The sequence below is a fragment of the Scyliorhinus torazame genome, chromosome 27, assembly GCF_047496885.1.
Source record: "Scyliorhinus torazame isolate Kashiwa2021f chromosome 27, sScyTor2.1, whole genome shotgun sequence".
Classification (NCBI taxonomy): domain Eukaryota; kingdom Metazoa; phylum Chordata; class Chondrichthyes; order Carcharhiniformes; family Scyliorhinidae; genus Scyliorhinus; species Scyliorhinus torazame.
Genome location: NC_092733.1, coordinates 30,072,821 through 30,088,461, shown reverse-complemented (window position 1 = coordinate 30,088,461; position 15,641 = coordinate 30,072,821). Strand labels below are relative to the sequence as shown.

At 49.4% G+C, this 15,641-nt stretch overlaps 1 protein-coding gene across 9 annotated transcripts in view; it reads right to left on the bottom strand.

The window, feature by feature from the left end:
* LOC140403326 (cAMP-dependent protein kinase catalytic subunit alpha-like) overlaps positions 1-15,641 on the bottom strand; it is a 265,539-nt gene that overhangs the window by 18,551 nt on the left and 231,347 nt on the right. For all 9 annotated transcript variants that reach the window (XM_072491191.1, XM_072491198.1, XM_072491193.1 and 6 more), the window contains exons 5-7: positions 4,329-4,411; positions 1,909-2,035; positions 119-214 (exon numbers count right to left, since the gene is read on the bottom strand). In XM_072491191.1, coding sequence (XP_072347292.1) covers positions 119-214; positions 1,909-2,035; positions 4,329-4,411 — 306 coding nt within the window. The remainder of the gene's footprint in view (positions 1-118; positions 215-1,908; positions 2,036-4,328; positions 4,412-15,641) is intronic.

The window sequence follows — 15,641 nt, the reverse complement described above, 5'->3', positions numbered from 1 at the left end:
AAATAAAAACAGTGGAGAGAGAAACTTTTAACACTGGGTTTACAGGATGTCACAGGGTTAAGCTTCCGATGAGCTGGAAGGTGCTGCTGTTAGTAGAGAGAAAATGGATGCTCCTTACCTTACTGAGGATGATCTCTGGAGCCAGGTATTCCGGAGTCCCACACAGTGTCCAGGTTCTCCCCTTCACTCTCTTGGCAAAGCCAAAATCTGTCACCTAGGGATCAATCAGGTTTTGAATCAATCACAAGATGAAATGCTGGGGAGCAGTTGTATGTGCTTGCTTGTTATTACTCTCGTATTTGACCACCTTCACCTAATTTTTATAATTGCTTTACAAATCAGTTTGTACAGGCTAGAACCTCTGGTGTCTTCGATGAAAATAATGACAAGCGGCGCTGGGAAAACGCAGCAGGCCTGCGTCTTGATGGGAGCAGTGACCTTTCGGCATTCCAACCTGCGTGCTGGAAATGATGATGTAGAGTGGGAGCTAGCATGTCTAGTATTAATGCGTCGTATTTTAGGCAAAAGCTAATGCTGTTAGCACAGCTCTCCTCCCACAATCCAAAACTGTGCAGGTTAAGTGGATTGACCATACTAAATTGCTCCTTAGTGTCCAATGGTTAGGTGAGATAATGGGGAAGGGGAGTGGGTCTAGGTAGGGTGTTCTTTCAGAGGGGTGGTGCAGACTTGATGGGCCGAATGGTCTCCGGCTGCACTGTAGGGATTCTGTGACATTAACTGCAAGTGCAATTTATAGGAATGGGAGACTGGTCTGCACACAGAAGTACGAGACAATGGTAAAATCAACATTCAGCAGTTGTCCTCTGCAGCAGAATTACCTTAAATATATTTAAGGGTCCCTGTGGGTGGGGGGTCCCTATTACAGGGGTCCTAGGGGAGGGGCCTGCCTATTACAGGGGTCCCGGGGGCCTCCCTATTACAGGGGATTCTGGGAGGGGGAAGGGAGTCCGGGGGGGGGGGAGGGGGGGCGGGCGGCGGCGGAGGGGGTGGGTCGGGTCATCCCCGTACATAGGGGAAGGAGGGGGGTACCCAGGCAATCCGGGGGCGGGGGGGCTGATTTGCAGTGCGGGGGGGGGGCAGCCCCGGGACCTCCAGATCGAGCCACCTGCTCAAAATGGCAGCTCGATAGCGGGATTGCCTCGGGAATTCCTCGTATTCCACGTCGTGCATACAGTTGCATGGCAAGGGTGCGGAATTGCATCCCGCTTTACGACCCCAAGGGGATTGTAATACTGGTGCAATTCAGCTCCGCCGTAGTCTCCCAAACAGAGAAACGTTTATAACTCTTGCCTCAATCTGCAGTGGGATATATTTGCTGCTCGGTGATGAGACTGACCCACCCTCTAATTGTGCAGTCAAAGCAGATCTAGATTAGAGAGAAAATCATGCAGCCCTTCCATTGTTACTATTATTGATCCAAAGCGCATATTGTGGGTTGCTATATCATCCCTCAATCACCCCCAACATTGTGCCAGTGGATCCCATACTATTTTTGCTTGTACAGTACTACAACATCACCTCTTTTCGCTGTCACACCATGCGCACAGAGCATTCCACCTTCCCCTGCCCCCCCCCCCCCCCAAGCAATGTGAAATATGCTTTTGCTCGAGGCATTGCACCTACTTGCGTTCAGTCCGCATCGGTGGTACCTCTGAAATGGCTCTTCCTTCATCCTAATATTGTGGTGCCAACCCCATCTCGGAGTCATTTCATCCCATAAAGCTGGGAAACCCTTGGAGTATGGCAGACACCCCATTCTCAGGGTGTAGCCTGCAAGCCAGTGCCTGATGCACAGAGCAGTATATAGGCCATTCCTGGGGCATTCCCTCCTCCACACACCTACCCCCCCCCCCCCCCCCCCCCCCCCCACCATCCCCATCGCCATACCTGGATGTAGCCATGCTGGTCAATCAGTATGTTTTCAGGCTTCAGGTCTCTGTAGACGAGGTCTAGTGAATGGAGGTATTCGAACGCAAGGACAATCTGTGCTGCATAAAATCGCGAGTGAGGTTCGCTGGAAACAAGAGGACTGCGATTAAATTCAGCGGCGAGGTCAGCTAGGCAACAGGCAGCTTTCTCCGTGCGGCAGAGTTTCAGAATGAAATGAAAATTGGTTGCAGACCGGTGCCCAAGCAACACTGCCTGAAAGAAAAGGGCTGGAGGACAATGGTGGAGGGTGCAACAATACAACAGAAGCGTGGCAAAGTAGCGAGAGCAGCTGCAGGAATAGGGGTTTTATTTTGGCCAGGAGCACATTCTTTGCAGTTGAACTAACTATATAATAATATGGTGTATTTATAGAAGGGCCATCACTTAAACAAGATCCCTATTGATAAAGCAGCCCATCCCTATTGAACGTCGACAGCCTCCCCATATGGCAACATTACGGAGAGAATGATCAACCTCAGAGCAGCTCAAACACATCAAATTGCTCAACGATATGCCCGTTCCAACTTCAAGAGGATAACGATCATCAACAGTGACCTTTCCTGCCCCCTTGCTGCATTTCAACGAGACCATACTATTCTTGTACATCTAATCGTGCTGCCTATCAAAGGAACTTGTGATCAACAATCCTGTCTGGCTTTCGCAGTTGCAGCATTGCACCAGCTGAAGGAGCCAACTGCATTGAAAACCACGAAGGAACATTCCCCACCTAGGTCTGTCACATCTACTTCCATCCCCACTATCTGTGAACTCCCAGCTTGCTGCATACCTTGGATATCTGGCAGGGATAACTCAGAAATTGGATACATTAATAAAGGAAAAGCAGTTGTACTGAGGCAGAGCGAGGCATCCGAGTGGGAGAGAAAGGAATGATTGTGAGAAAAAGAATGGAATACAAACAGCACAACAGGAAAAGTGTGGTGGCCATCCAAAGAAATGGAGAGGGGGATGGAAAGAGAAGATTCAAAGGTACGAGGCAGCGGGAATTAAAGTGGGAAGAAAGCACAGAAACACTTCAAGGCAGACAAAATTACATTTATATCAAACTGTATCGTGTTAGACAACAACTGTGCATTTATATAGCACCTTTAATGTAATAAAATACCCAAGTGTAGTTAAAGAGCCTCAAAATGCTTCTCAAAGTGCTTTACATAATGCATTAACAATAGTAAGTGAGCTATAAAAGTTAAGTGGGCAAATGTGGGACGTTTTCTGTGCCAGCAAAGCGCTGCAAATGATAGTGAGATGTAGGGGAGAATTCCATGCATTTCTTCAAACAGCATCACCAGATTTTTTAAAGTCTCTCTCCCCAAACCTAATAATATTTTAAATAATCTTTATTGTCACAATTAGGCCTACATTAACACTGCAATGAAGTTACTGTGAAAAGCCCCCAGTCACCACACTCCGGCGCCTGTTCGGGTACACACAGGGAGAATTCAGAATGTTCAATTCACCTAACAAGCACGGCTTTCGGGACTCGTGGGAGGAAACCGGAGCACCCGGAGGAAACCCACACAGACACGGGGAGAGCGTGCAGATTCCACATTGACAGTGAACCAAGCCGGGAATCGAACCTGGGACCCTGGAGCTGTGAAGAAACAGTGCTAACCACTGTGCTACCGTGAACAACAACTCCCTCTATCACTGACTCACAGCGGCAGCCGTGTGTACCATCTGCAAGATGTGCTGCAGCAACTCACCAAGGCTTCCCCGACACCTTCCAAACCCATGACCTCTATCAACTAGAAGGACAAGGGCAGCAGACATGGGAACACCACCACCTGGTGGTTCCCCTCCACCATCCTGACTTGGAAATGTATCAGCCATTCCTTCACGGTCGCTGAATCAAAATCCTGGAACTCCCTCCCATTCCCTACACCACACGGACTGCAGCGGTTCAAGAAGGCGGCCCACCATCACCTTCTCGTGAGCAATTAGGGATGGAAAATAAATGTTGACCGTGCCAGAAACACCCACATCCCATGAAGGGTTGGAGACAAAAAGTAACCTGCCTTGCCCCCGCCGATACACCAGTGAATAGATCTCACAGCTCTGGGCCTGTACTGGCTTCAGCAATTTGTGACACATGCTTCAACCTGCAAAGTGAGGTGTCGAACAAAAGGTGCCGAGATTAATACGAACGAACATCGGAAACTTTCCAACCCTCAATCACTCGAATGGGGCAAAACAAAGACAGAACAACATAGCTAATAGAGGGTGAAATATTGTGTTGCCGTCTTCCAGCTACGTGTTTGGTCACATCGCCAAGACTGCTTATGCAGTCACAATGTGAATTAGATGTATTAACAGGCAGACTCAGGCGATTGCGTCATTTCTATTAGCTTTATGAGACTAACCTGAATCTTCCACTTCTCCTTAAATGTGAAAACATCTCTCCACCTTGAATATATTCCATCACCATATACAAATTAGTGTTATCCTGAAAAAAAAGGGAGAGAATGCAGATAAAGCAAGCTCATGGCACAAAAACAGCAGAGGGATTCTTACCCTCATCATCCAACTACAACAAGCTGGCAAATCACCACAATGGTTACCAGCTCCATACTAACGTTAAACAGGGTAAAGGGGTCACAAAACAGAAGTCTCAAAAACGCCAGCTGTCGGGTATAGTCTCACACTGGGGGAAGCGAGGTGTAGCTGTGACATTATGGGAAATGTTCAGAATACAAAGGGTTAATATCATATCATAATTGACCACTAGATGGGGCTAGATACAAACTATATAAAGCGCTGACTCACAGATGTCTGTGAGAAGGCTGGAGAGGGGGGAGCATAGGAGCAGTGAGAGAGATCAGAGTACAGTTATAGATCGAGTGTAGTGACTAGTGTTAGTTGAGTGGGGATTACTAGATTATTATTTACTATAGGAGTAAGTGGTTGAGCTTTAATAAATAGTGTGAATAAATGTTAGCTTTTTAATGAACTTGGCTTCTGTGGTCTTTGTGAACACTACAACATCCATCCTGACAACAAGAATCAGGAAGAACACCACAGTTACTACCAAATTATGGATTGCAAAAGTGCTCCCTGGAGAGGAAATCTGGACAAGGGTTGAACAGGGCTGTTTGCACAAGGTGGATGAGCTCAATGGTGTTTTGCTGGTCTTCAAGCGTTGTGTTTGCACACAGATGCAAGAAGTGGGAAGTTTTTAACATCAGGCCGTTTCCTCAGAGCTTCTCCCATTTTGCTGCCGTAGGTTTTTTTAGAAACTCCATTTACGCACACAACACTTGTATTCATATGCAAGGTGCTTCAAGGGAGTATCATCAGGCACAATTTGACATTGAGCTACATAGGAGACATTAGGACGGGCGACTAATAAGTTATCAGGAGTGTTGTAATGGAAGACAGAGGGGTAGAGACGTGGAAATTGGGACGAAACGTCAGAGTTTCAGGCTAGATAGCTGGAGGCATAGCCACTAATGAGGGAGTGACAGAAATTGGGGGTGCACAAGAGGCATATAAAAACTGGCAATTAGGACTTTATTGCATAAGGTTGTCAGTCAAGTATGTTTATTATCAGGTTAATAAAATAAAGAGGGTGATAAAGTCATCTTTGGTCCATGGCCATGTGGATCTAATAGCATACCCCATTTCCACATCATTTGAGTGTTCACTATCTGCTAAGTGCGATGAATGTGAGAAATTGTCATATTTTATAATTTGGGTTTTTTTCAGTATGTTATTAGAAACCTGGGTTAAAATGCTTACAGTCTATCTGCTAGAGCTGTGATTAAAAGTGAAGTAATCGAGCCTGGCTGCTTGAATCAAGGCACATTTTGCAAGAAGAGACAAAAGAATGCTGTGTGCTTTGAGTGCATCTGGAGTTGCCAATGGGAGGGGCCAGGTCTGCCTGGACAAAGGGAGTTGCGTCCAGGGCTGAGCAGGTTTTCATCTCAGTCCTAAAAAAAGTTTCTCTCTCCAAGGACTCTGCACCAAGATAAGAAAGTAAAACCTGGTAGTTAACATTATACCCAAGTGGTATTTGAAATATATGGGTTGCTTAATTGGAATGTAGAGGCAGGTTTCATGAAGCAAGTTAAGATGTTGTACCTGTTAACTGTAAAGCTATTTATTTGTTGCTAATGTGCTTAATTAAAAACTGTCTACTGGTCAGTGTTATCACCCCTGTGGTGCAGTAACATTTCCTCACAGTTTTACTAAATGCAAATAGTTGGATTCTAATCCAGGATTTCAACCAAAATTGGGGTTCTGGTCCAAGCCCATAACGTAAGTGGCAATATGAGTACATTAGATCAGCTGTTGTGATCATTGAGTATGGCAGTAATGCAAGCTTGTTTAACAATATGTCCAAGAGTCAATAGGCTTTGTTAAAAGCTGGTCTCCTTGACCAGTCTTTTAGTCAGCCATCTCCTTCCTTTGGCAATTCGTGATTGATCACGTCTCAGTGAAGTACCTTGCAGCTTCCAACATTAAAGACCGCTCCCCACAACAAATGCAGGTTATTGCTGTATTAATATAATCCAATTAAGCTCTCAACACTGACATATTGGTATCCGTGCTCAATTTTATGGAGAGAAGGTAAAAGTGAGCGTATCAATTTATTGCCAAAACTAAAGGTTTGAGATCAACGTATGTTGGACTTCATTCCCATGGTCACGTGGCCATTGTCCCACATCGCAGTGCCTGCAGTTCATTACTCACCTAGTTAAAGCAGAACGGTGTGGTTTCAGAACGGTGTGGTTTCAGAACGGTGTGGTTTCAGAACAGGTGGAGGAACCACTGCGGTGTTTAGTCAACTCCAGGAGAAATGTCCAGAACAGAACACCAATCTCATCACCTCATTGATTGACCAAACCAAGGACGTTGACACAGTCAGTCGTGAGGGCCTTTGAAAGGGAATGGAGATATTCAGCTGCCCTAAGAAACTCATTACAATAGTCTGACAGTTCCACGAAGGCCTCCTCACACATGTCCCGGATGACCATTCATCACAGTCACAAATGGAGTTTGAACAGGGCTGTGTGCTGGCTCCAACCCTTTTCAGCAAAGCTATTCCTTACTGGGCTCTCTGATGCCCTCCGCAATGGTGATCCCGGCAGTAAAATCTGATATCAGGCAGGCAGAATGCTGCTCAATCTGAGATGACTCCAGATAAAGACCAAGTTCTCCAAGGATGTACTTTACGGTTTCCTGTTTGCCAACCACCCTGCGCTGGCTCCCAGTTCAGAGCCGGCGATGAAAGGCAGAGCGGACCTGTTCTTCAATGCATGCGACAACTTTGGCCTTCTGATCAGCAAGAAGAAAACTGAAGTAATGTACCAGCCTGTCCCAGGAAAGCCCCATCTAGAGCCCATGGTGTCAGTGTGAACCTGTCAGCAATAGGATAATTCCACTTACTTCAGCTACACACTTCATTGAGCGGTCTATATTGACGACGAGACACATGCAAGAATCGCCAAAGCAAGTGCAGACTTCGAACATCAGTCTTGGAATGAAGAGGAGTCTGCCGACGAGCTGAATATCTTTAGAGCAATAGTCCTGCCCACTCTGCTCGACACGTGAAACTTTTTTTTTTTAAACAAACAATTTTAATGAGGTATTTTTGGCATTACAAACAACCACAGTACAACGAACAATAGTCATAATGCAGCCGCCGACATCCGTCCCTCCAAGGCCCACCTATTTAACCCCCTACTCTATGCTACCCTAACGCCCCTCCCATCCCCCTCTCTCTCTCTCTCTCCCCCCCCCCCCGCCCCCCGCCCCCCAAAACCCCCTGCTGACGATTAATTCTCCGCAAAGAAGTCAATGAATGATTGCCACCTCCAGGCGAACTCGGACACCGACCCTCTCAAGAACATCTCCCTCTTTCTCCTCCTGGACACCCGGGTCTTCCAACACCCCAAAAATAGTTACCCCTGAACTCCTTTCCCCCCTTGTCTTCAATACTCTGGACATGACATCCGCAAACCCCTGCCAGCCACCCCTAAGTTTTGGGCATGCCCAGAACATGTGGACATGGTTCGCTGGTCCACCTGCACATCTGACACACTTGTCTTCCACCCCAAAAAATCTGCTCATCTGGGCCACTGTCATGTGCATCTGGTGCACCACCTTAAATTGGATCAAGCTAAACCTTGCGCATGTAGCGGTCACACCCTGCTCAATACCTCCACCCATAGGCTGTCCTCCATCTCACCCCCCAGCTCCTCCTCCCACTTACGCTTCAGCTCCTCTATATGCATCTCCTCCGCCCCCATTAATCCTTTGTAGTTGTCCGAGACGCTCCCCTCTCCCACCCAGCCCCTAGACACTACCCTATCCTGAATCCCTCTTAGTGGTAGGAGTGGGAAGGATGATACCTGCCTGCGCAGAAAGTCCCGCACCTGTAGATATCTAAAGTCATTCCCTGCTGCCAGCCCGAACTTCTCCTCCAGCATCCAGCGCCCTCAAGCTAGGGAAGCTCCCTTCCAGAAACAGGTCCCCCATCTTCTCAATTCCCGAAACCCCCCATCTAAGCTCCCCGGAGTAAACCGATGGTTGTCCCATATTGGGGACCAAACCGATGCACCCACTGCACCAACGTACCTCCTCCACTGATCCCAGATCCTCAGGGCCGCCACCACCACGGGACTGGTGGAATATCTCGCCGGCGGGAACGGCAAAGGTGCCGTTATCAGCGCCCCCCAAGCTGGTGCCCCTGCATGAAGCTGCCTCCATCCGCTCCCAAACCGCCCCCGTCCACACCACCCACTTTCTTACCATCGCAATATTGGCCGCCCAGTAATAATTACTAAAATTTGGCAGGGCCAGCTCCCCCTCCCCCTGATGCCTCTCGAGCATCACCTTTTTCACCCGTGGGGACTTACCCGCCCAAACAAAGCTCAAAATGATTTTGTTGATCCTCTTAAAAAAGGACCGCGGGATGAAAATCGGGAGGCATTGGAACACAAATAAAAATCTCGGCAATACCGCCATCTTAACCGTCTGCACCCTCCCCGCCAGTGACAGCGGAAGCGCATCCCATCTCCGAAACTCGCCCCTCATCTGCTCAACCAACCGGGACAAGTTAAACTTGTGTAACCGGCCCCAGTCGCGCACCACTTGTATCCCCAGATATCTAAATTGTCCTCCACCAACCTGAACGATAACTCCCCTAGCCGACCCTACTGACCTCTTGCCTGGACTACAAACATCTCACTTTTCGTCATATTCAGTTTGCATCTCGAAAACCGGCCAAATTCCCCCAGAATCGCCATAATCTCCCCCATTCCTGCCCCTGGATCTGCTACATATAGGAGTAGGTCATCCGTGTACAGCGATACCCTATGCTCCAGCACCCCCCTAACCAGCCCTTTCCAACCCCTTGAAGCTCTCAGAGCAATTGCCAGCAGCTCTATGGCTAACGCAAACAGCAGTGGGGAAACGGGACATCCCGGTCTTGTCCCCCGGTGCAGCCTAAAATAGTCCGAGGACGTCCTGTTCATCCTTACACTAGCCTCCGGGGCCTGGTACAACAACCCGACCCAGTCGATAAAGCCCCTACCAAACCCAAACCGTCCCAGCACCTCCCTTGGATAGTCCCACTCTACCCAGACGAACGCCTTCTCCGCATCCATGGCCACAACTACCTCAACTTCCCTTCTCTCCGGGGGCATCATAATCACATTAAGCAGCCTTCTTGGGTGATGTAGCTGTTACAAGGGGGCATAACTATAAGGTTCGGGATGGGAGATATAGGAGGGCTGTCCGAGGTAGGTTCTTTACTCGGAGAGTGGTTAGAGTGTGGAATGGACTGCCTGCTGTGATAGTGGAGTCGGACACTTTAGGAACTTTCAAGCGGTTAGTGGATAGGCACATGGAGCACACCAGACTGACAGGGAGTGGGATAGCTTTATCTTGGATTTGGACAAAGCTCGGCACAACATCGAGGGCCGTAGGGCCTGTTCTGTGCTGTTCTATGTTCTATGTTGGCCACCAACTGCCTACCCTTGACAAATCCGGTTTGGTCCTCCATAATCACCTCCGGCACACAATCTTCAATCCTGGAGGCCAAGCATTTGGCCAGCAGCTTAGCGTCCACATTATGCAACAAGATCGGCCTATAGGACCCACATAGCTCCGGGTTCTTGTCCCACTTCAATATTAACAAAATGCTGCCCGTGACATCGTCGGGGGCAGCACGCCTCTATCCCTCGCCTGGTTAAGAACCTTGACCAGCAACGGCCCTAATATCCCCGAAAATTTCTTGTAAAATTCCATCGGGAACCCGTCCGGTCCCGGGGCTTTACCCGACTGCATTGCCGTCAAGCCCTCAGATATTTCTTCGGCCCTGATCGGAGCCCCCAACCCATCCACCAGCTCCTTGCCCACCCTTGGGAAAGTCAGCCCGTCCAGAAAGCGTCTCATCCCTTCCGGCCCCGTGGGGGGTTCCGAGCGATAGAGTCTGCTGTAAAAGTCCCTGAACACCCTGTTTAGCCCAGCCGAATCCCCTACCAGGTTTCCATCTCCGTTGACCATCTTATCAATTCCCCTGGCCACCTCCCTCTTCCTCAACTGCTGTGCCAGCATTCTGCTGGCCTTCTCCCCATGTTCATACAACGTCCCCCTCGCCTTTCTAAGCTGCTCCACTGCCTTGCCCATGGACAGCACCCCAAACTCAGCCTGCAACCTCCGGCGTTCCCTTAACAGTTCCACCCCCGGGGTCACCGCATACCTCCTATCTATCCGTAAGATCTCCTTGATCAGTCGGTCCGTCTCTGCCCTATCCGTCCTGTCCCTATGAGCTCGGATTGAGATCAGCTCCCCTCTCACCACTGCCTTCAGCGCCTCCCAGACCACCGCTGCTGAGACTTCCCCCGTGTCGTTGACCTGCAGGTAATTCTGCATGCACTTCCTTACTCTCTCGCACGCCGCCTTGTCCGCCAACAAGCCCATGCCCAATTGCCACTGCAGGCGCTGGAAGCTCTCCTCACTAACCTGCAGTTCTACCCAATGTGGGGCATGATCCAAAATAGTGATGGCCAAGTACCCAGTGTCCACCACCCCCGCCAGCACATCCCTACTCAAAATGAAAAAGTCAATCCGGGAATACACTCTGTGTACATGCGAGTAGAAAGAGAACACCCTAACCGCCAGCTGCCTAAACCTCCATGGGTCGACCCCTCCCATATGCTCCATGAACCCTATCAGCTCCTTTGCCATCGCTGGCACCCTCCCTGTTTTCGAGCACCCCCCTAGCAACATCACCCCATAACACAACCCCTGCCCTGTATTGAACCAATACAACCCCCCCCCCCATTGTGCTTCCGTAGACTAGCTCACCCAGCTAGCCTGGTGTCCCTCGCCTCCGGCGCCAAAAAGTCTCCCACCTATTGTTCCCTACTCCCCCCCCCCGCCCCCCAGCCCCCCGCCCCGCCCATCGAAACCACTTCCCTCATCAAACCAAAACCGAACAATCTCCTAATTACCATAGGAGACAGCCCAAAACAGACAGAGCACCCACAAAGAGCCCCCTCAATAGTGCAAATTAAAGTAATACAAAATACAAAGCCCCCACCAACCACCCCCATCAAAACACAAAAAAAACCGAATAACTTTAACTCCCCCACCTTCACAAACAGAAAAAAGGCAACCATCAAACCATATAGACATCGTTCAAGAAAAGAGAAAGACACTTAAATTCGAAAAGGTCTCAGTTTTGCGCCAGACCCTTCTTCTTGGCAAAGTCCATCGCCTCTTTGGGCGACTCAAAATAGTGGTGCTGGTCCTTGTGTGTGACCCAAAGGCACGCCGGGTAGAGGAGCCCGAATTTCACCTTCTTCTTAAACAGGATCTCCTTCACTTGCCTGAAGCCTGCCCTCCTTCTGGCCACCTCCACGCTCAGGTCCTGATAGACACGCAATATGCTATTGCCCCACTTGCAGCTCCTGGTACGTTTGGCCCACTGGAGGACACACTCTTTATCTGAAAATCTGTGGAACCGAACCACCATCGCCCTTGGGGGGTCCTCCGGCCGTGGCTTCCTCGCCATCGCCCTGTACGCCCTGTCCACCTCCAACAGTCGGGGAAAAGCCTCCTCCCCCAGAAGCTTCTGGAACATATTTACTACAAAAGCGCCAGCATCAGCCCCCTCAGGGATTCTGTCGGCGTGCTTTGTTCTCCAGATCTTCCACCTTTTCTAACAGCCTTTTCTGCTGATCCTTCAGCATCCCCACCTCCAGCTCAACCACCGTTCGGTGCTCCTCCTGGTCCGCCAGCGTTTTCTCCAACTTCTGGATCGTCCGATCCAGGGCATCCAGCCTGTGTTCCAGCCGATCGATCGACTCCTTTATTGAGTCGAGACAATCTCGTTTCTGTCTGGCGAAGCCCTCTTGGATGATCTGCATCAGCCCCTCCATCGATGGCTGGGCCGTCGCAGCAGGGGTCCGAACACCGGCCATGTTATCTTCAGCAGCCACTTCGACCCAGCCCTTGCTTATCTTTCTATTTCTTCCCTTGCGGTCCCTTGGGGTTCTCCGTTCCATGCACCACTGTGTGGATCCAGTGCCTAAATGTCCACACTTTCAAAACCAAAACTCAAAGCCACGAAAAAGTCGGGGAAAAAGGTCCAAAACCCCGACCAGAGCGGGAGCCACCAAGTGTGCGACTTACTTCCTCATAGCCGCCACCGGAAGTCCCTCGACACGTGAAACTTGAACTCAACACCAGTGTCATGCTGCTTTTGGAAGCTTTAGAAGATCAGAAGGCATAACAAAATGCCCGGCACTAAGGTGGTCACCCCAGTGGCATTCAGGCCAACTGAGTTGGGCTGGTTAACACTCAGCTACCAAAGTGAATCCTCCATGGAGAGCCCGGGTCTGGGGGAGGCTCTCGTCGGTCCAGGGAAGCGTGACAAGGACACTTACGTCTTCACTTTGGAGTTTTAAAAAAAATATATATTTTATTAAAGTTTTCAAACAAATTTTTTCCCCCTTACAAATCAACAAAAACGGTAACATGATAACTGATAGATAACATGGTATAAATAAAATAGTGAACTAACAACAGAACACAAAATAGTGTTCCCCCCCACCCCTTCACCCCCTCGAGAACAGAAACAATTTACCCCCCCCCCCCACCCCCCCTCTGGGCTGCTGCTGGCTATCTATTTTCCCCCTAACGTTCCGCTAGATGGTCGAGGAACGGTTGCCACCGCCTGGAGAACCCCTGAGCCGATCCTCTCAGCGCAAACTTCATCCGCTCCAGTTTTATGAACCCTGCCATGTCGTTTATCCAGGCCTCCACGCCGGGGGGTTTCGCTTCCTTCCACATGAGTAAAATCCTTCGCCGGGCTACTAGGGACGCAAAGGCCACAATATCGGCCTCTTTCGCCTCCTGCACTCCCGGCTCATCCGCTACCCCAAATATAGCTAACCCCCAGCTTGGCTTGACCCGGACCTTCACCACCTTCGAGATCACTCCCGCCACTCCCCTCCAATACCCCTCCAGTGCCGGACACGACCAAAACATGTGTGTGTGGTTCGCCGGGCTTCCCCCGCACCTCCCGCAAACAAACAAAGAACAAAGAAATGTACAGCACAGGAATAGGCCCTTCGGCCCTCCAAGCCCGTGCTGACCATGCTGCCCGACTAAACTACAATCTTCTACACTTCCTGGGTCCGTATCCTTCTATTCCCATCCTATTCATATATTTGTCAAGATGCCCCTTAAATGTCCCTATCGTCCCTGCTTCCACTACCTCCTCCGGTAGCGAGTTCCAGGCACCCACTACCCTCTGCGTAAAAAACTTGCCTCGTACATCTACTCTAAACCTTGCCCCTCTCACCTTAAACCTGTGCCCCCTAGTAATTGACCCCTCTACCCTGGGGAAAAGCCTCGGACTATCCACTCTGTCTATGCCCCTCATAATTTTGTATACCTCTATCAGGTCTCCCCTCAACCTCCTTCGTTCCAGTGAGAACAAACCGAGTTTATTCAACCGCTCCTCATAGCTAATGCCCTCCATACCAGGCAACATTCTGGTAAATCTCTTCTGCACCCTCTCTAAAGCCTCCACATCCTTCTGGTAGTGTGGCGACCAGAATTGAACACTATACTCCAAGTGTGGCCTAACTAAGGTTCGATACAGCTGCAACATGACTTGCCAATTCTTATACTCAATGCCCCGGCCAATGAAGGCAAGCATGCCGTATGCCTTCTTGACTACCTTCTCCACCTGTGTTGCCCCTTTCAATGACCTGTGGACCTGTACTCCTAGATCTCTTTGACTTTCAATACTCTTGAGGGTTCTACCATTCACTGTATATTCCCTACCTGCATTAGACCTTCCAAAATGCATTACCTCACATTTGTCCGGATTAAACTCCATCTGCCATCTCTCCGCCCAAGTCTCCAGACAATCTAAATCCTGCTGTATCCTCCGACAGTCCTCATCGCTATCCGCAATTCCACCAACCTTCGTGTCGTCTGCAAACTTACTAATCAGACCAGTTACATTTTCCTCCAAATCATTTATATATACTACAAAGAGCAAAGGTCCCAGCACTGATCCCTGTGGAACACCACTGGTCACAGCCCTCCAATTAGAAAAGCATCCCTCCATTGCTACTCTCTGCCTTCTATGGCCTAGCCAGTTCTGTATCCACCTTGCCAGCTCACCCCTGATCCCGTGTGACTTCACCTTTTGTACTAGTCTACCATGAGTGACCTTGTCAAAGGCCTTACTGAAGTCCATATAGACAACATCTACTGCCCTACCTGCATCAATCATCTTAGCGACCTCCTCGAAAAACTCTATCAAGTTAGTGAGACACGACCTCCCCTTCACAAAACCGTGCCGCCTCTCACCAATACGTCCATTTGCTTCCAAATGGAAGTAGATCCTGTCTCGAAGAATTCTCTCCAGTAATTTCCCTACCACTGAAGTAAGGCTCACCGGCCTGTAGTTCCCGGGATTATCCCTGCTACCCTTCTTAAACAGAGGAACAACATTGGCTATTCTCCAGTCCTCCGGGACATCCCCTGAAGACAGCGAGGATCCAAAGATTTCTGTCAAGGCCTCAGCAATTTCCTCTCCAGCCTCCTTCAGTATTCTGGGGTAGATCCCATCAGGCCCTGGGGACTTATCTACCTTAATATTTTTTAAGACACCCAACACCTCGTCTTTTTGGATCACAATGTGACCCAGGCTATCTACACCCCCTTCTCCAGACTCAACATCTACCAATTCCTTCTCTTTGGTGAATACTGAGGCAAAGTATTCATTTAGTACCTCGCCCATTTCCTCTGGCTCCACACATAGATTCCCTTGCCTATCCTTCAGTGGGCCAACCCTTTCCCTGGCTACCCTCTTGCTTTTTATGTACGTGTAAAAAGCCTTGGGATTTTCCTTAACCCTATTTGCCAATGACTTTTCGTGACCCCTTCTAGCCCTCCTGACTCCTTGCTTAAGTTCCTTCCTACTTTCCTTATATTCCACGCAGGCTTCGTCTGTTCCCAGCCTTTTAGCCCTGACAAATGCCTCCTTTTTCTTTTTGACGAGGCCTACAATATCACTCGTCATCCAAGGTTCCCGAAAATTGCAGTATTTAGCTTTCTTCCTCACAGGAACATGCCGGTCCTGTATTCCTTTCAACTGCCACTTGAAAGCCTCCCACATGTCAGATGTTGATTTGCCCTCAAAC